We start from the raw sequence: 25,555 nt of genomic DNA on the forward strand, positions 1-25,555 counted from the left end.
CAAATCCTTATGACAAAAGATCATTTATTTTTTAAAACTTCAAGTTGGTGATATTTTCCCCACCACATGGATGATTACTTCTGTAAACCTTAAGGTGGTCATTAAAGTCATTATTAGTTTATTAAAAATGAATGTCATCATCCTAGTTAATAGTTTCACAATCCACATATAAAAAATTTTTTATCATCATATAAAATAAAAATGTTCCTTATTCTGACTTCAATTTAAATTTTTAATATCATACCCATTTCTGAAATTCCTTTATAAACCCAAACTAGTTAGAATCATGATAACAGTTGTTTATGTCTTGGAAACTACTTCTCATGTTGGCCCATGAATACCAAAGTCACTTGTGCTAGTGAGATCACAAGCATCATGTATTAATTCATAATTAGTTATGCTCAGAAAAAAATGCACAGCCACAATTTGCATTAGTATAGTTCTGCACATTTAGGAGGTGATCACATGTCTGATCTCTTCAAGGTCTGTGAGTTTTTCTCTATCCCTCAAGAGAACAATGTCCTCATTTTATTAGTTGCCATGCTCTTCTCCTTAATTTTTCCTCCCCTTTTCATTTTTGACTTACATAGAGAGAGAGAAAGTGACATTACATGCTAATCCCCAGCTCTCATCCTTACTTTTCCCAGGAGAATTTTGGGAGGTGCTGAGATCTATCCTGATTAGTCTTCTTCCCCCTGTAACACCCATGTTTCCCAATGTGGACACTTTGGAACAATTCAAAACCCTACATCTCTAACCTTATGATATTAGGAGACCTCACTCAGCCCATCAACATTAACCAGGATAAACTTTGACATTAGTCTGTACATCAGCAGGCAATGCACTGTCTGCATAGGACCCTATACATTCACGCAGTATACAGACACTGGGCAGTGCATGTTCACGTAGCACATACAAATGGTCAGCCTCACCCGGGCATGGGCACCCCATATATTATATGGCCTTTGGAATTAGTAAGGTGCTCTTGAATGATACATAATTCTTTCCCTCATTGTCCACATTTCATCCACGAGCAGGTCCTGCCACGTGTATATCTAACATATGCTCTAAACCCAGTCATGTGTGCCACCTCCAATTGTACCATCTGGTCCCACACACCAGTCTCTTGTCCCTGGACACAAAGAAAGACCCTATCCTATTTTTGTCTGCTTCCATTCTTACCTGATCCGCTACACTCTCCTCATTGTCCTCAAAGGGATTAAAAAATTAAAAAAGCACATATCACACTCCCCTCTAGAAAAGTATTCCAGAAGCTGTTTACAGGGAATGTGAACCAACCCCTCAGAATGGCCAGGATGTGGCCTTCACCCACCTCCAACAAGGCCAGGGGGACAGGATCAACTCTCACACATTCCCCCTCCCATTGATAGCACCTCAGAGAAACTTTCCCTGACTGCTAGTCTTCCCACCAATTCTATTTTAATGCCACCTCATTCTAATTTTACTCTTTTATGAGACCAGCTCTTTAATACCCTGTGTGTTCACGCCACTCAAGGGATGCTTATTATTAACTGTTATGATCCAGGCTGTCCTGGAGCTCACATTCTAACACAAGACTGAGAACGAGCATATTTCATGGTGGTAAGTGCTTTGGAGAAGTATAGCCTAGAGAAAGAAGATAATGAGGCCGAGTTAAACAGAGAGGTCAGGGAAGGTGGCTCTAGGATGCAGCGTTGGAGCAGAGACCAGAGTCACTGAAGGAGCCAGTCGTGTGACTATCTGGGGTGATCACTCCAAGCAAAGGAACGCAGGTGCCAAGACCCTCAGGTGGCAGCAAGTGGGTTCAAGGGAGGTAAAGGAGAGCTAGGTATAAGAAGTGGCCAGTCATGCGGATGTCACCAGCTCTGTTCTAAGACCCCAAGCCCCTGCAGGCTGTGGAACACAACAGGGGCAGGAACTGGCATGCAATTAAGAAGATACGGTGTCACTCTGTCCTCTGAGTGCAAAGTAGACTGGATGCCTGGCGGAACAAGTGTGGAGGGAGTAGAGGTGGGGAGACCAGTGAGGGGACTGTTGTCACAATTCAGGAGACAGGATGGTGACTCAGCCTTTGGTGGAAAGGGCAGAGGGTGTCAGATGTGGTCATATTCTTGTTCTCTTGAAGGCAAAGGTGACAGGACTTTCCTGCTGTGCCTGGTGAACTAGAGGAACCTGTGGTTTCCACACACAACTCATCAGACACATCCAAAGTCATGGGAAGCCCTGGCATAGGAGGCTCATGCAGTTGTTGAGGAAGAAAAGCCCCCCCCGTAAGCACAACAGGAAGCTCCTTATATGTGGCAGCTCCTGGAGCCTCACAGCACACTGCATTGTCTTGATTCTGCAACAGGCTACAACTTCCAAAATTGATCCTGGAGGAAGAGCCGGGCATGCAGCTTCTGAGCGCTCCCATGGAATGATCACGAGGCAATAGCTCCAACCAGGGAGTCCTGATCTGTGCTGCATGAGCCCCTGAGGGCCCAGCTAGCTATTAAATGAGGTCAGTTCAGCTCAACCAAGCCAGAGCTTGTGGCATGTACTTGAGAAAGCTCGGGTCATACGGAAAGTCTTTTAAGCATTATCAATTGAAAAACACCTTTTAAAGCTAAGAACGAGGAAACAACACAAATGGAAATACCTTCTGGTTTGTGCAGCAGACTTGTTTAATGCTGAGGAAACTGCTCTGGAGCTAGCAACGGGACCCATACAATGAGTGAGCAGAGCTCAGCGGGTATAGATGCAAGTGAGCAAGGCTGCAGGATGTTCCCTCCATTACTCCTTCAGGACTTCTACCCAAGAGGGCCATTTTACCTAGCCCCCCCCCCCCCCCCGCCGCAAAGGGAAGTGACAGGTTACATCAGACACTTAAGGTCACAAAACTTCAAGGTTTGGGTCAGAATGGTTTCTTCCTAGGAAAATGCATTCAACCCTAATTCCTGATCCTGAAGCACTTCTGGCAACGAAAGGACTGCAAACCCGAGGTCTGTACCCGGCCTGTACCAGCTGGCTTTCACCACCAGGGCCCTGGGTGAGCAGAGTAGAAGGTTGTCCTCAGGCACAGTGACCTGGCTGAGAGAGAGGGAGGTAGCAGTCCTGGCATCTGGCCCCTCCCCAGGCTCTGGCACATATGGCCAGTGGGCTAGTTAATGATCAGATGCCCTGGTATCCAGACCCAGACCTAAGGAGCATGCAGAGTGAAGTCATGCCACATTAAAACCTTGTGATTTCTCAGATCTCATTTTAAGCAGGTTTGGCAAAAGCAACAGGTTTAATCCCTCAGAAGTCACTGAAGTTAGAGGGCAGACCTCGGGCTGCCTTTCCTTTATGAGGGGACAACTCGCCTTTGAAAGCCCATAGTGTTTCCTGCCCAGGACTTTTTTTTTTTTTCTTATAAATTAGTTACTATATTTATGCATAGGTTCCTGTGGTTAATTAATACAATTAAGAGTGATATTAAGTGGATCTCCAATGCAAACAAATTGGGAGCACAAGGGCTAATGGGTTACATCTGAGGCCACCCCCTCACCCAACCCCCAATTAACAGGGACTGCAAGTAGCAAAGTCTAAGAGAATTGCTGATCAGGCGGCACTCACATGAAATTGCTAACATTTGACCATTTTTGATCTATAAAAATAGCAATTTAATATGGTTCCTCCTAATAGCTTTTTATTATGAGCAAGCTGCCCTGGCTCGTATAAAATATGAGATCACAAGGCGTGACTTCCTCTCCCACAGAATTGGTGATGACCAAATGAAAGGAAAGAAAAGATGGGGCTCTGGAGACTAAGAAGCGGCTAGCATGAGGGAGTCCTGACTGTGTCCCCTTTATCTTAATCACATGCTCTCATCAGCTACACACAGAGGAGCATTGCTGTGGCCCCGCTAGCCACTCAGTAGGGGGAGATTTTAAAATGCACAGTGGCCCTCACTTTCCTTTACATCCTCCTATCAGAGGCACCTGCCATATACGATCTTAGTGTAAGACAGGAGTCCTCCAACATTAGATGCTGACCAAAATCCCAGAGCTTCACCACGACAGTCACAGACAGTTATTCTGACAAGTCTCTGGAATGGTCCATGGGGTGGGCCAGAGGCTCTGGTCACTCAGTGACATTTCACTAGGAGATTGTTGCATTGACTTACGGCCAAGGACCTCTGTGTGCATCCACGTGCTGATCTATGCCTGTGCTACTTTCTAAGGTAAAATTCCCATGGTCATAAATTCACAAATAATTAATTTGTGAAATTATGGCCAGTACACATTCTAACTCTTTCCATTAAACATGTCTAAAGTTAGACACCATGGAGATGGTCTCTCTAGCAGAGATGCTCTGGGAAGTGACTTGTTCTGAAAACCACCGCTTAGCCCTTATACATTCTATCTTTCTACATGTTAACTATTTTCAGTGAAAACACTTCTTAAGAAAGCATTAATAATCTTTAATTATTAAGAAAACAATTACTTTGGGCCTCCTTTGGTGGCACAGGGATTAAGTCTCAGTGCTATCATGCTATCATGGCTGTGGCCTGAGTTCAATCTCCAGCCAGGGAGCTACCCACGTGGCACAGCAGACCTCTCCTGCCTTGCCCACTGCTCCCCTCAGCAGTGTATCTCAGTAGATCTGCCTGTTCTGCTTCCCGCTCTGTGTCTGTGAGTCCTCTCATCCCATGCCTCTGGTTTATACCCCAGTTCTATGCATAAATAAATAAAATAAATCTTTTTTTTAAAGAGAAAACAATCACATACATTTGTTAATATGCAGAGCATGTGCAAGATGCTCTTAAGCCGTTGTCCATGAACCCACCTAGAGTATCCGTGCAGCCACAGGAAGGAAGAGGGCTGCTGACCCACTCTGCAGGTGGGAGAGGGCCGCTGCAGGATACACATCCACTTGCTCTCCCCACCCAATCACCTTTCCTTCTAATAACAGAGTTGGTTAAAATTGTGCACCAAGTAAGAGTAAGCAATCTTGAAGTGGGAGTTCAAGGGGACCCATATAAAGTAACAAGCTTTGCTCCCCACTGCTGTCTAAGTAGTGAATGAATATGAGGGTTTGGGCTAAATGAGGTGTGAATGTTTATGACACAGTACATGAGTGTATTTGGGGTCTTAACACATCAGTGCTACCCCCAAAGCTCCACAGTACTTGAGGTTAAGGCAGAGCACCAAGGTAAATGCCTCAGGAGAACAGAGTTTGTGTGCTTGACAAGATACTGAGGCAAAGCACAGCAAGCCACAGATGTTAGCGGGACCCAAGCAGCTGTCATGGGGCAAACTAAGGCATGGCCACTGAAAGCATGAGGACTAGAAGTCAGAGTTACAAAAGGCAGTTTCCATAGTGTTTCCTTGCTGGGAACTGGGGGCATGGCAGGGACACAACCACCAAGTCATTGCCAGGTAGGACAAGGGCAGCATTTTGTTTGAATAGTTTCCTCCTTATCCAAGTGACAGATCCAAGGAGGACTGGGACAATGTGTACTCACACACACACTCACACACACTTTTCAGCAGAGTGCTGAAAATGTAGAGACATAGAGATGTTCAAGTTAAAGAACTCAATGGTTTTCCACTTGGATAGAGGTAAATGGTGAAGAAACTTTTGGATAATTACTTGCTTTATACTTTAAACAAACAACTGATTAAGTCCTTTCTATAAAAGCTACCTCAAAGACTTATACAGCACCATCCCATCAGAACAATTGGTACTCTTTGAAAACCTATATCTGAACAAGGTTTTTCTCTAAATGGAAAGCCTTTGTGTTGGATTATGTTAGGAATGTATCCCTAGCTGCTCAGGTAGTGAGGGTGGTAGAAGGATAGTAGCTGGAACATGTGGGTGTTAGTGATGTGATTCTGGACTTAATGATTATATGTATTTGTGGGAGTCATTTAAGCTTTTTCATTTCTACCTATATGGTCTCAGCTGACCACATACATCTGGGTCTAGGATTCCAAACTGAGAATAAAAATGATCATGCATGAAGGCCTCCCTGGTGGCGCAGGCGATTGAGTGCTACGCTGTGAAGCTGTCTGTAGCCTCTGCAGCACCGGTTCTATCCCGGCCGGCCGGTGAGGGTCCCACATGGCAAAGCATCTGCTACTGCTGTCTCATCCGCTGCTCCCCTCAGCAGTGTATTTCATCAGTTTGCCTGTTCTGTTCCCCGCTCTGGCCCTGGTGAATCCTCTCCCCTCCCATGCATGTGGCCTATACCCCAGCTCTTGTATAAATAAATCTTTAAAAAAAATGATCATGCATGAGAAGTAGCTAAGAAGTATTTTCTAAACAGTAAAATACTATGTTATTGATATTATTATTCCCATATCTACCTCCATTTACAACATTCATCCACGCCTCCTTGCCATCAGGCTAAACACATATGAACTGAGAAATTCAGAAATCAGTCTACTCAAGCTGAAAGTGAGTCCAAGGTACACTTACTAGGGATTCAAATTAGGAGAGTGAAGGAATACTAGCCAATCTAGGACAGCTCCTAACCACCAATTCCACATGGTCCTTTCAGAAAAATTTTAACCTGAGTATAATGTAAGTTTTTTATATAATGTAAAAGGAAAAAAAAATATCTAGAAATCAACAGAAAGGACATCGTGATATTTATGGGAAAATAACTGGGTTTTTACAGACCTACAGAAATATTTTCAAAAAACATTTGTACTAGTCTCAAGTATAGGAAATTAATTAAAAATTCTATTTCTGATTGCAAGCTAATTTTGGGTTTAATGTAAAGACATTTGCTATTCTATGAGTAGAATATTTCAGTTACCCAAGATGAGTAAGCTCTAGAGATCTGCTGTACAAGATTGTACTCACAGTCAACTACATACCACTGTTTCTTTTTCATGGTAAAACACATAAAACTCTGCCTTATTCTTGTTCATAGCTACATCATGTTAAGCTACAATGGATCTTGAAGAAATCATGTATATTTAATTTTAATTTAATATATCCATTTGTCTCTAAGTTATTTTTAATGTATTTATGACATTTTAAAAGCAATACAATTCTTGCTGCCTTTTATTATTTTGAATTGAATAAAAGAGCTTTGTTCTCTCTGCAAACTTTCTTTTCTTTGGTGCTTGGGCAGGCAACATACACCAGTGTGCAGAAGAACTACTTTCTGTTTACAGTTCATAACATAACCCTCACTCCCACAATATTGGCAAACTGTATATTGGATGCTCATAAAGCCCTGAGGTGGCTTTATGGAAGGTGGGAAATTTCATAATCCATGGTGTCTCCTTTGAAAAGCTCAACTGGAAGAAAATCCAGGGAAGAATATAGATATCAAGTCCCCCAAATCTAGGGAAAATCCAGCAACTATGCTGCATACTTGTGTTAATTCATGAGGAACAGTATCTCCTGATCACATAGGAAAAGCTCTAAACTGGCAAGGAAGATGAGAGTCATGGGTTCCTAACATTGGTTGATTTTGCAACACTTATTTGCAAATGAATCTTAAAGAGAGCCATGAAATTCAGTGGATTTCAGAACATCTTCATTATAAAGCCAGAGAAAAAAAAAATATCACTCTCCTTCCTCTCTCCTGCCCTGTTCCCACCAGAGAGGCCACAGGAGGTTCATTTTAAGGTCTGATGAATGGTTCAGAAGGTCTGAAGTGGATTAGAACGAGAGTTAACTCATTTGAATTCTATATTTGAGTTCCAGGCTCATACAATTTGTCATGGTTTCTTTTCCCTCATACAAAAAAAAAAAAAAAAAGTCAGTTGTTTGGTACTTAAAGCAAAAAACAAAAATTCTCTCCAGACAGTAAATAATATCTTTAAAACACAAAGATAAAAACTTAATAGAAGTTCATTATCATTTGTCAATATGTCATGGGCTATTTTAGGCAAAATCACTGGAGATTTGTGAACCAGGACAATTAAATTTGACCAAGGCTAGTATTTTTACTCTAACCATTTCTTCTATTTTAAGACTCACGAAGGTCCTCTCATTCCACTTTCAAAAAAATTTTATCAGACTGTTTTACTTTATATTTTTTAAGATGTATTTATTTATACAAGAACTGGGGTACAGTCAGAGGCACAGGAAGGTAAGAGGATTCACGAGACAGAGAGGGGAGCAGAACAGGCAGATGGACCACAGACACTGCTGGGAAGCAGCGGGCGAGACAGGAGAGGTCTGCCGCACCATGTGGGAATCTCCCTGGCCGGCGGGGAATCAAACCTGTGCTGCAGAGGCTATGGACAGCTTCACAGTGCGGCACTCAACCCGCTGCGCCACCAGGGAGGTACCAGACTTTTACTTTAAATGAACTAGTTCTGATTTTTTTTTTTGGAGGGGTCACCTGAATATTGTGAAATCAGTGTTCATTCACTGGGCTGAAGGTACGTAACATAATACTCCTCAATGTCACCTTCCAGAGTCTTTTCATTAGCTGGAAAAAGCATGACAGTGACCACCAGGGAAATAGTCATAAATTGAAAATGTACAGATAGGAAAGTATCTGAGCATTTGGCTGCCACGAGAACTCATCAGGATACACATAGATATTTTAAGTAAAGAATGAAAGATTGCAAAGGATTGGGCACATGCTAGTCAGAATGATTGAATTGATAAGATGGAAAGCAGGCATCAGAGGTCACACTGTCAGTTCTACACAGATTTATACAAAAGGTCATAATTCCCCAACCTCATTTCACAAAGAACATGAGAAAACAGCATCAAAGATGCCATTTTGGGGATTTGGCCTGAACTAGACAGCCTAGTAAGGATTGCCAACTTTGGAATCAGATAATTTCACCCACAATCTAATTCAGACTGCCCTGATTATATTAAAACATAATGAGTTTCATGCTTTTGTTTTTGATGTTTTATAGATCTTCTATTGAAATTAAAAAAAAAATCAGCCAGAAACTTCTCCCATGGATTCGTTAGTTCATTATGCATCTAATGTGCATCCACCTTGTGGTACTGACCTCATGGCCCAATTTTTTCTTCCAGGAAACCAGCCAGTCTGACCAACACAGACCTGCCTCCTAGATAGCAAGGCTGATCACTTGGTTGTTCCACCCATTTAAGATCCATGTATGGACACAGCATGGGTACCTGACCAAGTAGAATCAATGAGATGCCACCAAAGACAGAAGAGAGGCAGAAGGTGCAGATTTCAAGTCTTTTCCATTCTAGGACTTTGGAGATATTTGAACTGATGTAAATTCCCAGTTTGCTCTTTATGAATTTGCTACTCTTTGTCACTAGTCATGAAATGGGTCCTGCAGTACAAGGCTAACATTAATTTGACAATAAAAATAAAAATGGAAATTGCTTCAAACTTCTAAAGGAGCTCACCTTTGTTTGAAAATGCCCCAAGGTTCTAATGAAAAATCAGTGCTTTGTATCCTGAGATTTTCTCCAAACAAAAAGGCCAATAAGGTGAGAAATCTGAAATCTCTTGCAATTTGAAACTGAACTACAGCCAGAACTTTTTTTAGATAAAGTAAGTGAACACACTTTCTTTAACAATTCACACTAATTTAATAAAATCCCATTTTAAGATTTCCTTAAATGGAGTTCAGAAAGGTAGCAGCAGAGTGAAGGCACCAGGCTCACCTCCCTCTACATACTCACAACCAAATTACAATGAAAGAAAGTCAATAACCACAAAAAAATAAAGGGACATCATTTCATACATCAGGAACAATGGCAAGGTGGAAGGGCATAGGAAAAACTATAATTGAGAGTATAGAGTGATATCAGGGCAGCACAACCCATGAGGAAGGAGGGGCAATTGTTATAATGAGCACCTCTGCTGGCTCAAGGCACATGCCTACATCAGGGATGTCAAAAATCATGCGCTACCCCAGAGAAGGGGGGGTGTATAGAGTTGGTGTACAGGACAAAGGGTGTACCACTGGAGAGCTATTCTACAAAGGGTGCAGAGTAATGATTATTGGCTTAAGCCAGTCTCTTAAACTAAAATAGTTGGAGCCCAAACAGGTGGAAAGCCAGACCAGATCATCTATGTCTCCTAATAGAAGACAGTATTATTTGTAGCCCCGAGGCTGTGATATACCAAACACCTGCCTTACCCCCACTCCAGGTTGAAACCAAGAAAACTGAACACTCACAAACCAGAGCTAAAGCAATGGGATCTTAATTACAGTAGCAAATACCACAGGATTAAGCTCTGTTCTCAAAAGCAAAGAGAAAAATTCCTGTTTTGTAGCCCTGTCTCCACTATAGTCCTCACTTAGTACTACATCTATTGCTGAGGTTGGCATGAGACTATATGAAACACTTTGGCTAAGGAGTTGGGCTTCAAGAAGGGGTCAGGTTGATCCCCTCCATAACCCAAGTGCCAGCAACACCATAGGAAGCTTAAAACCTTGCTGCTTGCTGGAGGCAAACTAGTTTCTCCCAGTTTCTCCCAATAACCCCTCTTAATGTCTTCAGTGCCCCAGCCATTTGAGCAAGTATACAAAGGGAGCAATCTGTTAAATAATAGACACCTAAAAAAATTGGGGTAAAAATCCTAGGATTATTCCCAGCTTCTTGGGGAAAGGGGTATAATTCATTAAATGAGAAAGGAAACTCACTATTGCAATCCATAAAAACCAAAAGTGAAGAGATAGAACATATCCAAAATACTGGAGTCAAAAATACCCCAACTGATGTCTCAATCCAGCAGAACTGTGCAACATGCCTGAGGAGTAATTTAAGGTAACAGTTATGACGATGATTGCCAAATTAAGGAAAACCAATGGGTGATATGAAATAGGAACAAAATAAAGAATTAAAAAAAAAAAAAACATGGGGCCAAATTTAAAAAACACAATAGAGGGACTCAACAATAGACGAAATGCAAATAAGAGATAATTAGTGAGTTCAATTGGCACAATGTCAGTAAGCACAAAAATAGTGCAACAAAGAGAAAAATAATTTTTAAAAATAGCTCTTTGGCATAACCTAAGGAAAAATGACAACCATATCATGGGAGTCTGATAAAAGAGAAGAGAAATATAAAGACATTGAAAAGGATTATTTAAAGAAATAGTTTCTGGGCCTCCCTAGTGGCTCAGCGGTTGAGAGCTGGGCTGAGAAGCTGCCCGCAGCCTCTGCAGAGCCGGTTCGATCCCTGGGCCCTCGGGGAGGGTCCCACATGGCATGCAGACCTCTGCTAATGCCCACTGCTCCTGTCAGCAGTGTACTTTGTTGGTCTGCTTCTTCTGTTCCCCGCTCTGGCTCTGGTGAATTCTCTCACCCTCCTGCGCTTCTGACTGTACCCAGTGCTTGTAGAAATAAATAAATAAATCTTTAAAATAAATAAATAAGGGGCCTCCCCGGTGGCGCAGCAGTTGAGCGCTGGGTTGCGAGGCTGCCCGCGGCCTCTGCGGCGCCGGTTCGATCCCCGGCTGCTCCGCGGCCACCAGAGGAGGGTCCCACATGGCGCGCAGACCTCTCCTGCCGCCCGCTGCTCCCCTCAGCAGTGTACTTCGGTCCTTCTGCCTGCTCTGCTCCCCGCTCTGGCTCTGGTGAATTCTCTCACCCTCCCGTGCTTCTGACTGTACCCAGTGCATGTATAAACAAAACAAACAAATAAATCATAAATAAATAAAAATACATGCCTCTTTAAAATAAATAAATAAATAAAAATAAATAAATAAATAGTTGCTGAGAACCATCTCAATCTGAAAAAGGAATCAGACATCCTGATCCAATAGGCCCATGAATTTCAAACAAAATACCAGACTGACACACTCCAGACACATTAGAATGTTGAAAGCCAATAAAGGCAGAATATTAAAAGACACTGATAGAAAGAAGAGTAACCTATAAAGGAAACACCTATTAGACTTTTCAAAGGAAGTAAACTTTTCAAAGAAAACCTTACAGGCAAGAAAGGAATGCCAAAAGATACTTAAATTGCTCAAAGAAAAAAAAGACTTCCAGCCTAGGACACTTTACTCTTCGAGATTATCATTCAAGACAGAAGGAAGGATAAGCAGCTTCACTGAAAATTAAAATTGAGATGGTTCTCAGCAACTAATTCTTTAAATAATTTTTTTTCTATGCCTTTATATTTCTCTTCTCCTTTATCAGACTCCCATGCTGTGGATTTCATTTTTCTTTCAGTTATCCCAAAGAACTCTTGATTTTCAGTGAAAGTCATGAAAGAAGTACCAAAGGGTTTATTATAAAGCAACAACAACAAAATATATAGGGAGTGGTAACTGACACCTAAGAAGAGGAGAGTAAATCTGGCCCAACAGAACAAGTTTGAGACCAGACAGTCCAATGGGCCACAAAAGTAGCCCATCACATACTAACCTTCAAGCCAAAATCAATAGAAGCAACATATAAAACAAAAAAATAGAACCTAAATAAAACAAAATGATACAATAAAGACAAAAACAAACTGAAAAAATTTTACGAGATGGCAAAAAAAATAACTTTGTCTCAAGAATCATCTTAAATATAAATAGATTGAATGTATCAATTAAAAGGTATAGAGTGGTTGAGTGAATTTCAAAATGAAGTCCATTTTTTTTTATTTATAAGCAATTCATTGTACCAACAAAGACAAGCACAGATTTAGAAGTATAGGCTGGAAGATAATCCTACAAACAAATGGCAATCAAAAAATAAAGTCAGGAACATTTATGCTTATATCAGACAAAATAGATTTTTTTAAAAAGGTAAGAAAAATAGAAATGGACATGATCTTATTAAGGGTATAATATAAGAAGAAATAACACTTATAAATGCACCAAATGATGGTGTGCCAAGATAAATAAGACAGTTATTAATAAAACTAAAGAGAGACACTAATAACAAAGCAATAATATTAGGATGTTTTAATACTCCAGTTACAAGTACTTCTCATTCCCACTACTGACCCCTGGTAACCACTAGACTGTTCTCCATTTAATTTTATCATTTCAAGAATGTTATATGCAGTATATATTATTTGGGTATTGTCCTTTTATCATAAAAAATAATTCCTCAAAAGATTCATCCAAGTGATTACATATATCCTTAGTTTTTTGTTTTCTTAATTGCTTAGTAGTGTTCATTGGTATGGATGTATCAGAATTTCTTAAACATTCATCGTCTGAAGGCTTTCTGGATTTTTGCCAGTTTTTGGCTATTCTGAATAAGGCTGCTATGAACATTTGTGTACAGGTTTTTGTGTGAACACAAGTTTTCACTTCTTTGAGACAAATGCCCAAGAGTGCAACTGCTGGGTTATATTGTATTTGCATATTTAACATTATAAGGAACTGCCAAGTGTTTTCCAGAGAGGTTGTATCATTTTACATTCCCATCAGCAATGCATGGTATGAGTGATCCAGGTTCTCCACATCCTTTTCAGCAGTTAGTGCTGTTTATTTTTTTTTATCCAAACCATTATGAAAGGGGTGTAGTGATATATAGTTGGAGTTTTAATACACATTTCCCTAGTGACTAATGATGGTAATCTATCTTTTCATGTACTTAGTTGTCATCTATAAACCCTCTTCAGTAAAATGTCTCTTCATATCTTTTGCCCATTTCTAATTGGGCTGTTTGTTTTTATTCTTGAGTTTCAGAGTTATTTGTATATCCTATATATACTTGTTCTCTATCAAATGTGTGGTTTATATATATCATTCTCCAAGCAATGGATTGGGTAAAGACATTTGCAAAACACAAAACTTTTTTCATTCTTTCTCAGCAGGTTCTTCACATAGCAATGTTTTTCTCTAATTTTAATGAAATCTGTTTCATAAGATTTTCTTCTTAGGAGTTGTGCTTTTGTGTCAAGCCCAGGAACTCTTTGCCTGGCCCTAGATACTGAAGAGTTTCCCCTGGGTTTTGTTCAGAGAATGTCATAATTGTTCATTTTATATTTAAGTCTTTGATCCATTTGAGTTAAATTATATTTAAATTGTAAGGTTTGCATCAAAGGTAGAATGTTTTTTGTTTGTTTTTCCTTGCTTATGAATGGATGTTCACCTTTTCATTTGTTGAAAAGGACATCCTTCTTCTACTGAATCATTCTTGAAATTCTTGCACTTTGTCAAAAAAATCTACTGGGCATATTCTTGTGAGTATCTGTCTGTACTCCTCTTTATATTCTGTAGATCTCTATGTCTACTCCTCCATCAATACCACACCCTCTTGTTTACTGTAACTATTGTCTTAATACTGGGTAGATTGATTTCTTCTGCTTTATTCTTCTTCAAGATAGAATTTATATTCTCGGCCCTATGAATGTCTATATAAATTTTAGAATATCCTTGTGTATGTCTACAAAATCCTTGCTGGGAATGAAAGGAATTGAATTAACTTTACATATTATTTTGTGGAAAATAGATACATTTGCTATGTTGAAACTTCCACCTATGTATATTGTCAGTCTCTGCATTTACTTAGGCCTTCTTTAATATCTTTCATTAGCATTTTGTAATTTTCAGCACAATAAAACCTATACATGTTTTACTAGGTTTATTTGGAACAATTATAAGTGGCATTGCCTTTTAAAATGTTTTCCATATATTCAGTTAAAATACAGAAATATTTTTGTGTGTTGATCTTGTACATGTAACTTTGCTGAATTCATTAGTTCTAGTAAGTTCTTGGATTCTGTCATTTTAGGCAGATTCTTTTTTTTCTACATATATAAGCTAATCATCTGAAAATAGGAATAGTTTGCTTTCTTCCTTTCTGAACTGTATGCCTTTTACTTCTTCTTGTAGCCTTACTACATTAGTTAGAACTTACAACACTATGCTGAGTGTTAAAGACTGAGATTGACTGCATGGATTTAAAAGAAATGATCCAGTCATAGACTGACTACAAGAAATTTACTTGAAATTTAATAACAAAAGTATGTTGAAAGTAAAATGATGGGAAAAGACATACCATGCAAAGATTATTTTTTTAATGGCAGGTGTAAAGGAAATTGTCAAAGATAAATATATACTAAACTAAACTATGGTGTACTATGACACTCCCTTTGATTTTCATGATTTCATATGAGATATTTGCTATCATACAAATTGGTAATCTAAGTAATTTGTCTGTTCTCTTTGGCTGCTTTCCAAATTTTTCCTATCTAATTACTATTTACTTATGATGTGCCTTGGCATGGATTTACTTGGGTTTATCTCACTTGGAATTTACTTAGCTTCTTGAATATATATGTTTATTTCTTTTACCATATGGATGTTTTCACTATACACATACACGCATATACATATATAAAGCTGGGGTAAAGCTGTCTCTTGGTCTTTTCAGGGGGAACTAGGGTAAAGCTATCTCTTGCCCTGGGGGACTGCAGTGAAGGTATTTTTTTATGTCTTCAAATTTGTTACTTATCAGGAGTGACTAAAATATAATTTAGTCCCTGAATATCATCATCATCATCACCACCATAGAAATGGTTTTAAGAGAAAACTTATCAGAGAATATTATTGCTTCCTATTTTCAACTAGTAAATAGTTGTTGCTGATAAACAGATAGCTAACAATCTGTTGAGAATGCTAAGGATATTTGATATAATAAAACATTCCTGCTTACAGGGGAGGGGTGGGGCAAAGAAATAGGAAATAACTTATGTTTACTTCTTGATTTCATCTTTAAATATCTATTCAATCCCATACTCTCTCCTCTCCAGGGACTTTGAAGATATGAATGTTAGCTCTTTTATTATTGCCCCACATCCCTGAGATTCTGTTCATTTTGTTCTAGTTTATTTCTCACTGTTGTTCAGACTGGGTAATTTCTATTGATCTTCCCTGAAGTTCTCTTATTCCATTTGCTGTCATCTCCACTTCATTATAGTCACGCGCTGCTCACCAACAAAGATCTGAGAAATGCACTGCTAGGCTATTTCATTTTTGTGCACACATCATAGAATGTACTTGCAGAAACCTAGCTGGTACAGCTGACTACACATTTATGGAGGTACCACTACCATACATGCAGTCTGCTGGTGACCAGAACTAAATTAAGTTCACCTGACCATATTGAGCTGATCGAGTGGATGTTTGATTTTTGGTGACTGTAATTTTTAGTTCTATAATTTCCATTTGACTCTTTTTTACAACTTATATTTCTTTGCTGAGATTTATTGTTTTTTTAAACTTGTTTCATGAGAATTCCTAATTGATTGCTTGTTGAAGCATTTCTATAATTTCCACATCTGATCGATGTCAATATTGGCTTTTCTTTGTTGTATTTTTTCATTCATGTTGTGATTTTCCAAGTTCTTGGGATAACAAGAAATTATGAATTGCATTCTGGACATTTTGGGTTGTATATTACATGTCTCTGGATATTATTTAAGCTATTTTCTTACCAGTCTCTCTGTTGAGGTGGAAGCACAAGGTGCAAATAGGTATGAGTGTCATAGAGGATCAACTTCCCGCCAGTCCTGCTGAAAATGTGGAGGATTGGGCTCTGGCTGTTCCACTGTGTGTGGCTGGGGTGGGAAAGATATTGTCACAAATACTCTCAGTTGTTAGATCATTGTTTACCTGGTTTTTAGGTAAACGTTTTATTGTTGTCCATGCTTATTGTTGCTCTAGATAGGTGGTTTTTGGGACTCTTTTTAGGCTTTATGACAATCAATCTTCAAAACTAGGAAGTTCACCGCCTTCTTTCCACTTCATAATTTGTTATTCAGAGTTTTTCAATTGTAAGAGAGAAAATCTAATTAGGAAATGGTTGCTTCATTTTGGCAGATTTTTTTTATCTTATTAGTTAACTAAATTTCTTATTTTTTTTTCTATTCAAAACTACTCTACTCTTCAATATCCATAAATTCACTTGTTCACTTAGAAAGTTGCCTAAAGAAAGGTCTTGATCATTTTAATTTTTTTTTATTTATTTTTTTTTATAGAGGCATGGTTTTTTATTTATTTATTTATTTGTTTGTTTGTTTGTTCTGTTTACACATGCACTGGGTACAGTCAGAAGCGCGGGAGGGTGAGAGAATTCACCAGAGCCAGAGTGGGGAGCAGAGCAGGCAGAAAGACCGAAGTACACTGCTGAGGGGAGCAGCGGGCGGCAGGAGAGGTCTGTGCGCCATGTGGGACCCTCCTCCGGTGGCCGGGGAGCAGCCGGGGATCGAACCGGCGCCGCAGAGGCCGCGGGCAGCTTCGCAACCCAGCGCTCAACCTCTGCGCCACCGGGGAGGCCCAAGGTCTTGATCATTTTAAACCTCTTTTCTATTAAATTTTGTAAACAACATCCATGAAGGGCTATTTGAGTTTCTTAAAGATATTCAATGTTGTACTGTTGCATTGGGCAACACGACACTGACAAAGACACAGGGATCATGGAGCAGGCTACATGATGCAGGATGTTGCTGAGAGCAAGATCCTGGCTGTTTTTATTGATAGAATAATCATACAGCATCAGCTATATGCATTAGGAAGACAAAGATAAAAGAATGGGTGAAACTCAGAAATGACATCTAGGGCTTGGGGGGACATGATTCTGCTGACCATGTTATCAGCTTGATGACCAAGTATTGTAGTCGAAACTGGACCCCAGGCCCCTGGCCATGGTCCTAATCTTATCAACAAGACATTCCACAGATCAGCATCTGGGGTTCCTTGTCATACATTGGTCCTGGCCCCCGGGCATTCCTGGTCATACCTCATGATGTATGAGTTGGGAGTAAGTTGATGCATCTGTCCTCAGGCCCCCAGGCATTCCTGGTCAAACCTCTTGATGCATACCCTTCCCAGAGTGAGCAAGCTTTCTGCCCTTGATTGATATGAAAGGCACCTTGTAAGGTTTGACTCATATGACTGTGACTGGACAGTTTGGACCTTTGTATAGGAATGCAGAACTGCAGATAACCATAATGGTGGCTGAACAGGCCGCTGAAGTCTAGCAGACCCACAATGTACTATTGGGAAAGGGGTGGAAATCAGACCCAGGCAATAGCACCAAGGGGACAGTCCCTAGAAAAATGTGGCTGTAGTTTAAGTAATTTCTCTTTTCCTAACTTAGCCTAGAAAATGACCATGAACAAATATTCCTTAAACTGTTCTTTGAAATACAATGTGCTTTTTTCTCCCTCCTAAAAACAAAAAAATAAATCTCATTATGGTGTTTCATCCACTTAAACTGATACTTGTATATTGATTCCTCCTTCAATATATCTTCCTTTTGTTATATAATATTTATGGAGCAGGTAATGCTGGAAGCATTGAGGATACAGCAGTGAGAAGATATCATCCTTATCCTTGTAAAGGGTACCTTCTAATCCAGGAGATGTTACCCCAATGGCTACCTGCAGTATAAACCATGAAAGCTGACCTTTTTTATGTAATGCTTGACTCAAGGTCTGTACTGAGGCATCCAATTCAAAAAAAGTGTTCTCTCTCTCTTTCTCTCTCTCTCTCTCTCTCTCTCTCTCTCTCTCTCACACACACACACACACACACACACACACACACACACAACCAGCTACAGGACTAGGTGAGAGAGAGCCAGGCTGCCATCCCCCAACAAAAGTTCCTTTTTTTTTTTTTTTTTTTTTTTTTGTATTTCAGATCCTGGGGATTTGGAGAACTGATCAGTTATTGGAGATGACCCTTAACTTCAATAAAATCTGAACTCCAGGCATATATCTACAATCTACAATCCACAATCTCTCCCCTTCCCCCGCCCCCAGCAATCTTACTGTGGTTCAGATGTCCTGTGTAATTTGTAATTTCCAGGACTTGTAAGTAACACACATCTATTTTTTTCAAATTTTCTTGATGGTTATGGCTGAAGAGCATCTTGCAATCTTCACAAGAACCCCAAAACCTGATCCACTAATAATACTGGTTTAAAGGGGGAAATGTTTGGAGAATTCAAGTGAGTCCCCAGGCATTTCTAGCCAATAGCATTATTATCAATAGCCTAAGACAGATACAATATCCTAACTCAATAATTATTAAATCAATTATTTATGTGCAACGAAAGATATAACAAGTGGATTCAACATTTGATGAAACTTCAGCGAGAGTAATATTATTTCAGGGATGTCAACCCAGGGGTCAAGTACAACATAGGAAGTCCTTAGCATAAAAGAAAATCAAAGCTATCATTTCAGGACTATCAAGCATCTGAACCCAATTCTCTTACTGCCATGATTTTATGTGTATCTCTTCATAAATGTTCTACAAGCTGGGATTCCTACGGTCTCAATCAAAGGGAAGTACATTTAATGAGTTTCTCAAATCTAGGGCAGAATCATTGTATGTGATCACTATGAGGGGGAAAGAGGTGTCCAACTGCCCTTTGATGTGCCTGCCCAGCAAAGAGCCCTACCTCCTTGTTGGTCCTGTCGGCTTGCACCAATGTTCCATTCAGGCAAGGTTCCACATAGTGAAGCTCCTCATTATACTGCAAGGGAAGAGACAGGCAATAAGAAACAATTAAGCATTCGAAGGATACTAAATCATTTTAAAGATACTCACAGGGAAACAAAATGATGGCATGATCATGCTTCATTATTTCGCTTAAGGTAACTTTCTCAATTGGTGTCACAATAGAAAATCATGTTTAAGTGTCAAACACAGACTTCCTTGTGAAGACTTCCATACACCAGCCTGAGAGCATGGCAGTATTCAGGGTATATGGCAGTGTTCAGGGTATACATGGTTAACTGACTATCCTTTTGGGCTATTTCCAAAGACTGGTGCCATCTGAGAAAGGCTATCAGCTCATGGTCCAGGTGGAATCCCAAGAGCATCCCAGAACTGGGTAGATACAACTCAGCTCCTGTCTTTGGCTCCATGGAACCAGGGGAACCACCAGTGGGTCACATGTGAGGGAGGACAGAATGCGGGCAAGGGGAGGCCTTGATGTTCCCTGTTCACTCTGGAAAGCTACTCATATACAATGACACCATGTTCCACACAGGTCACCCAGTCTTCCCATCATTTTTGATCCCAAATAGCCAAAATACATCTCTTTGTTTTTGTCCAAAGCTCACAACTAAGAAGAAGAAATTTGAGTGCTTCTATTTTCATTTCTTTCTTCAAGCTCAATTCTCTGCACTGCAGCTAGGATGGTCTTTCCAAGCACAAATCTGATCATCTTGCCTTTTGTCAGCAGCACCCCATTGCTCTTCAGATGAATCTTCCTAGGGCTCGGCAGGGCTCTGAACACTTGGCCCTGTTAACTGTTCTAGCATCTTCACTCATTAGCCCTCCCCATAAACTTAGCAGAAGACAGCCCTGATTCCCACCCTGTCCTCTGACATATTCTCTTTTCCGGAAGACCTTTCACCACTGTTTCTTCTGTCTGAGTCCCCACTCTGGCATCTTCCAGTCAACTATTCATCCCCAGAGTCAGTTCTTTCTTAACTCTGCCAGGAAGCAACTTCCTCTGGGTGCAGGTGGGGTCCATTTCCTGTACACCCCCAGATTCTAACTGCCCTGTGCCTGAATCCCTCATCAGTCTGGAGCCCCTGTTAGGTCTGTGTCTGATTCTCCATATATCCCATGTGACAAGCATAGTATATGCCGGGAACAATTTGTTCGATGACAGTGACCAAAGGCTCAGCCCAGAACTCCAAGAGGAAAAAATGAGAAACGTCTCTCACAGGGCCAGTTTTTGAACTGTGTCTAACTAAAGAGTTTGGACTTTAAATCTGTAGGCAGTGAAGCCCATTGAGGGCTGCGGGCAGGGGGTGAGTGATATAAAGAGATGATGTTGGGACATTTGCTCTGGACACTCTGCAGAGGCGAACTGGCCTGTGGCTACAATGACAGTGACTAGGATGCATCAGGTTCCACATGCCCAGATGCCTACTCAGCAAGCAGGAGTAGCAGTGACACTAGTATCAGTAACTAACCATCACTGAGCTCAAACTTCATCTAGGTTTAGGCTAGCCCTCACTCACAAGCTCTCTCAACCTCACGCAATAAGTACTTCCAATCTCTCTCCCGTTACAGATGGGGAGAATGAGGCACAGTCTCTGGGAAGGTAATAAGGGTTAGAGTCCAGATTCAAACCCAGGTGGTCTGATCTCACAATCACTAACCTCAGGACCTCAAAGCCCAACTTCTCTCCACCCCTCAATACTTAATGTTTTCCATCAGTGTGACTTCTGCCCCTCTTCAATTATTTAATCTGTGCTCTGAGTCATACAAAGCATGAGAAAAATTCTTTCCCCATTGTCTTAGAGCTTAGGTCTCCTCTGATAAGCATGGAAAACATACATTTATGCAGTTTTGAAATTAACCATTCACAAATGGGAGTATGACCTCTCATCCAAAAAATGGATGTCATCTCTGGACAGTTGAATTGCACAATTCAACCTGAAGAACTTCTCTGAAGTTCTCATTCCTCATGATACTGACACTAGAAGCTGCAAAAAAACAGCTGCTTTCCCCCTCCCTTGCTGACTTATTTCGTTCAGGGTGACAATATGCCCATTCCTAAGGCCTGAAACAATCCATCGCTGTCATCACAGCTCTCCAGTTCCCCCCTGCTGGGTACATGCTTTCCTGGCCTGTCTTGCATTGGAGGGGTGATCAAGAGACCATTCCCAGACAATGAAACAGAAGGGGATGCTTTCTGCGCAGTTAGTTGCAATGAAATTTTTTTCTTGCCCTGAAAGGAAAACTGTTCTATACCCACCGCCTTCCTCCCCACTTAGGACATTATTGCAGAATTGCTAGAAACATGCTGCAGTCATAAGGTGATAAGATTAAGAATAAAAGGCAAAGGTCAAGGGAGACAGAGCCCCAGTGGGTCCTTGATGACACTGTTTAACTATGGTCCAATGCCAGCTGCTGTCCTTACGGCTTCTCCCAGGAGATGACTAGACGTCTATGTGCAGAAGCAACCATTATTCAATTGTTGCATAACCTGCACCACCAATGAGACAATTCAGTAAAGAGTCAACACAGAACCTGGCACACTTCCTAAATGATGCAACAACCTTGGTTCTTCTTCCTTTTAGCCCTCCATCTTCCAGGTAAATTTAATTCATCTACATTTTGCCTAAAATTGATCAAAGTTGATTACAGGAACTGTGCAGTCTAAGCTGGGAGTCAAAATATTTGGGTTCAAGCCCTGCCTCTGCTATGTAGTCACTGTGTGCCCTTGGGGAAGTCACTAAACCTCTCTGATCCCTGATTCTTACACATAAGAAGGTGCTGATTCATCTTCTGTTTCCTTTTTGGGGGCCCCTATGAGGATTCAACAGGGCAACGGACCTGAAGCTGCTTTGCTGATGCAAAGGCCTGTACATGTGGGGGGCACACAGGGGGTCTAAAAGTAAAGAAGACCAAGAAGTTCTTGCCCTCATCAGGGAGGAACATGTGCAGTAATCAAAACCATGCTGCCGTCGCTGTGTGTGCCGTGGCCACAGTGGAGGAATCTGCTCTTCTGAATCCCCGCCAGCTTGTTAGTGGCATCATCCAAGCTTGCAGTTGACTAATTTCCCTTGACTGCATCAGGATAAAGCTATGCTGAGCAATCTGGTCTGTATCACCACAGGGAGATGGCTCAGCCGTCTGTGTGAGGGCGCAGTGTGCTTGGGGCAGCTGTGCCGAGGAGGCCCATCGGTGTACCTGCTCCCCACGCCACCCAGGGCCCCACTCCAAGGGTATCCAAGGGCTCCCTGCACAGAGAACTGTCTCTAGGGTCCCAGCAGCACTCCCTCCAGAAACCTTTCTGTTTCTGCATTCCCACAGATGTTCCCAAGATTGTGAAACCATGGTGCAGGTGGCCATATTAAGTTGCAACTGAAGATCTGGTCATCTAAATGCAATGGCTTTATAAATTACTCTCTTCATCCTTACTTAATGAGGTATCAGTAGTCTAAAGAAGGAAAGGATGCAATGCACATTGTCATTGGCCAGATGAGGCTTACTTCTGCCCTTTACTCTTGCTTCCTACCACTCCCAATACTGAAACCTAAAGAGGCCCTCAACCTCTCTGCTCCTGATGTGGTTAATCTCTCCTGCAAATTTCTAGGGAAAGAGAGGAGTCTCTTCACAGATAGGAGAGGACACAGGCAGCCCTAAAGATGATGATCCACTCAGTCCACCAACCACATGGTAAGAAGACAGACAAAGAGTATTTATCTCTTAAACAGCTTACAAATTTCCCCATGGTTACCAGGTCTCAATCACTGTTGGTTTTCTTCTCCCATTCTCCTTCCTGGTAAGCCCTCCTATTCGGATTCACACAAGAGTAGAACTGGAGAGATAAAACAACAGAGGCATACAAGCCTGGAGTCTAGTCTGGCTCTGCCACCCGCTATCTGGGTGACCTTGGCCAATGCATCTCAGTTCTTTGAGCCTAGTGTTTGTGTTGGGCCAATGAGGACTGTAACTGCCCCTCACTCATGACCTCACTCTGAGGATGAAATGAGATAATTCAATAAAAGTCATCACAGGGGGCCTCCCTGGTGGTGCAAGGAGTTAAGACACAGCCTACGAAGGTGTCTGCAACCACTGCAGCACGAGTTCAATCCCTGGCCAGGGAGCTGACCCACATGGCACAGCAGGCCTCTCCTGACTCACCCACTGCTCCCCTTAGCAGTGTATTTCAATCGGTCTGCCTGTTCTGCTCCCCACTCTGTCTCTGGTGAATCCTCTCACCCCCCACACCTCTGGCCTGTACCCCAATTCTTATATGCATAAATAAATCTTTAAAAAAAAAGAGTCATCACAGAACCCAGCATGTAAGAAAGAGAAAGAAAGCCTCTGAGGGCACATGCACAAGAAAGATGTTCTTGTGACAGCCCCATATGCTGCATGGAGAGGAAGGATAATGGGCGTTCTCTCCACACTGAGCTGCTAAGTAGGAAGGGGTGAAGAGGAAGGCAGTGACCTGATTTTGGAAACAGGGCTGAGCTCACATGCCCCACTGACTTCCTCCAGAGAGCAGAGTCTGCACTCGTTGGAGAGAAATGCTGACACTAGGAGGCATAGGCGACTGTCTAAATACCTGAGACATCGGCCGCCAGGGCATGTAGCCACACACTGTCTCACTGCATCCACAATCTGAACCTTCCCAGTGACCCAGCTCTTTAGCAAACCAGGAGCCAAAACTGTGCGACCAGCTTACTGCCAAATCCTTTCTGGGGAAGGCATCTGCCAAGAACCTTTTGTTCCTTTGTTTGCTCAATGAATATTAACCAGGCACCTGCTATGTGCCAGGGACATAAAACACTGGCTAAATTTGCACATGATCACCCATGTGGAGCGATTGTAAACCTCTTTGTCTTACTTTTATTAGTAAAAGGATATGCTGATTACATCTGAAGACAATGTGTGCTTCTCATGATAATAAGCACTTATTTGTGATGTCAGGACTGTCCATCCAAAAACAGAAACAAGCTTGAGACAAACCCACAATCTTCTTCGAAAGTCAGACTACATCCCTCCTCAGTTCTCGTGGGGACTGTCCCTCCCTCTCGCCCAAGCCAGCCGGGGACATATCACCATCTGCCTTTTCCTCCCATTTGTCCAATCTCTAAGTATTCCCACATGTCCCATTTTAAAGACCCAGAAAAATCCTCAGTGGGGATTTGAATGGAGATCTAAAATAGGAAAGGTGACTTTTTAAGCTTCATTAAATGAATGGCCAGAAAATTTTGGAGAAGAATCTAAAAACAAGGAACAAATGTGCTGGACTCGACCAAGGTCCCCTGAAATTCATGCAAGCTTTGCTTTAGTGTAGAATCATATCACACGTAGGCTCATATAAAGTGCAACCCAGAGACTGGAGAGTGAAGGGCAGCTCCCTCTGAGTTCTGGATAATCTGAGGACTCCGAACCCTGCTAGATCAGTGAAAGCAAAGGAGCCTTCAGGCCTAGCAGAAGATCCCCAGTTATCTAAAAAAAAAGAGAGTGAGGAGAAATGAACTCAGAAGGGAGAGATTTAGGGGGATGTAAGTGTAAGTACTCCACTGCCTCCAGATGAAGCTTCCATTTCTTCTTGTCTGGCTAGACTTGTTTGATGTGGTCAATCCAGTCCCCCTCATTTCATCCTCAACCCCCAGCCACTGTACTGCCCATGTTCACAACCACTCCAATATTTCCAGATGCTGACCTCTTTTCCATCAGTCCAACTAGGTCTGTTTGCACTTCCTCAAGGTGGGAAAGAGGTTACTCCAATCTGCAAATGGCCCTTCCCTCCTCTGCTTCTTGTCCCTCCCTACATCCTACCTCCCTGCATATGTGGTTAAGGCCCATGTATCTGAAAGTGTTCACTTTATCATTATTTCTTCTGAAAAGTCATCCCTAAGCCCCCAATTGGCTGCATGTCCCAGTTCTGCCCACCCCCAGTGTCTTCACTGTTCCCCCCGACTGCTTCCACACCCAACTCTTACACATGCAAAGGCTGAAGATGATAAGTGAGGGAAGACCACCTGTCCTCATTGACAAAGGCAGCTTTGGTACTTAACTCTTTGCACTCAATAGCATTTTCTGAATGGATGAAGAGTAAAGAACAAAGAAATAAGAAGGCAAAGTTGTAGAGAAAATGATCAGTGTGAAAAACGGCTAGGAAAAAAATCAGAAGAAAAAAAACCAAGAGGAAGAAAAAAGATGATTAT

General features: G+C 41.4%; 1 protein-coding gene across 1 annotated transcript in view; it reads right to left on the reverse strand.

Moving 5' to 3' along the window:
* CACNA2D3 (calcium voltage-gated channel auxiliary subunit alpha2delta 3) overlaps window positions 1-25,555 on the reverse strand; it is a gene marked incomplete at both ends in the record, with an annotated part of 806,408 nt that overhangs the window by 420,034 nt on the left and 360,819 nt on the right. Inside the window, one exon of the mRNA XM_084248330.1 lies at window positions 19,303-19,377. Coding sequence (XP_084104456.1) covers window positions 19,303-19,377 — 75 coding nt within the window. The remainder of the gene's footprint in view (window positions 1-19,302; window positions 19,378-25,555) is intronic.

This window comes from Talpa europaea, assembly GCF_964194135.1.
Source record: "Talpa europaea genome assembly, chromosome: 11".
Taxonomy (NCBI): Eukaryota; Metazoa; Chordata; class Mammalia; order Eulipotyphla; family Talpidae; genus Talpa; species Talpa europaea.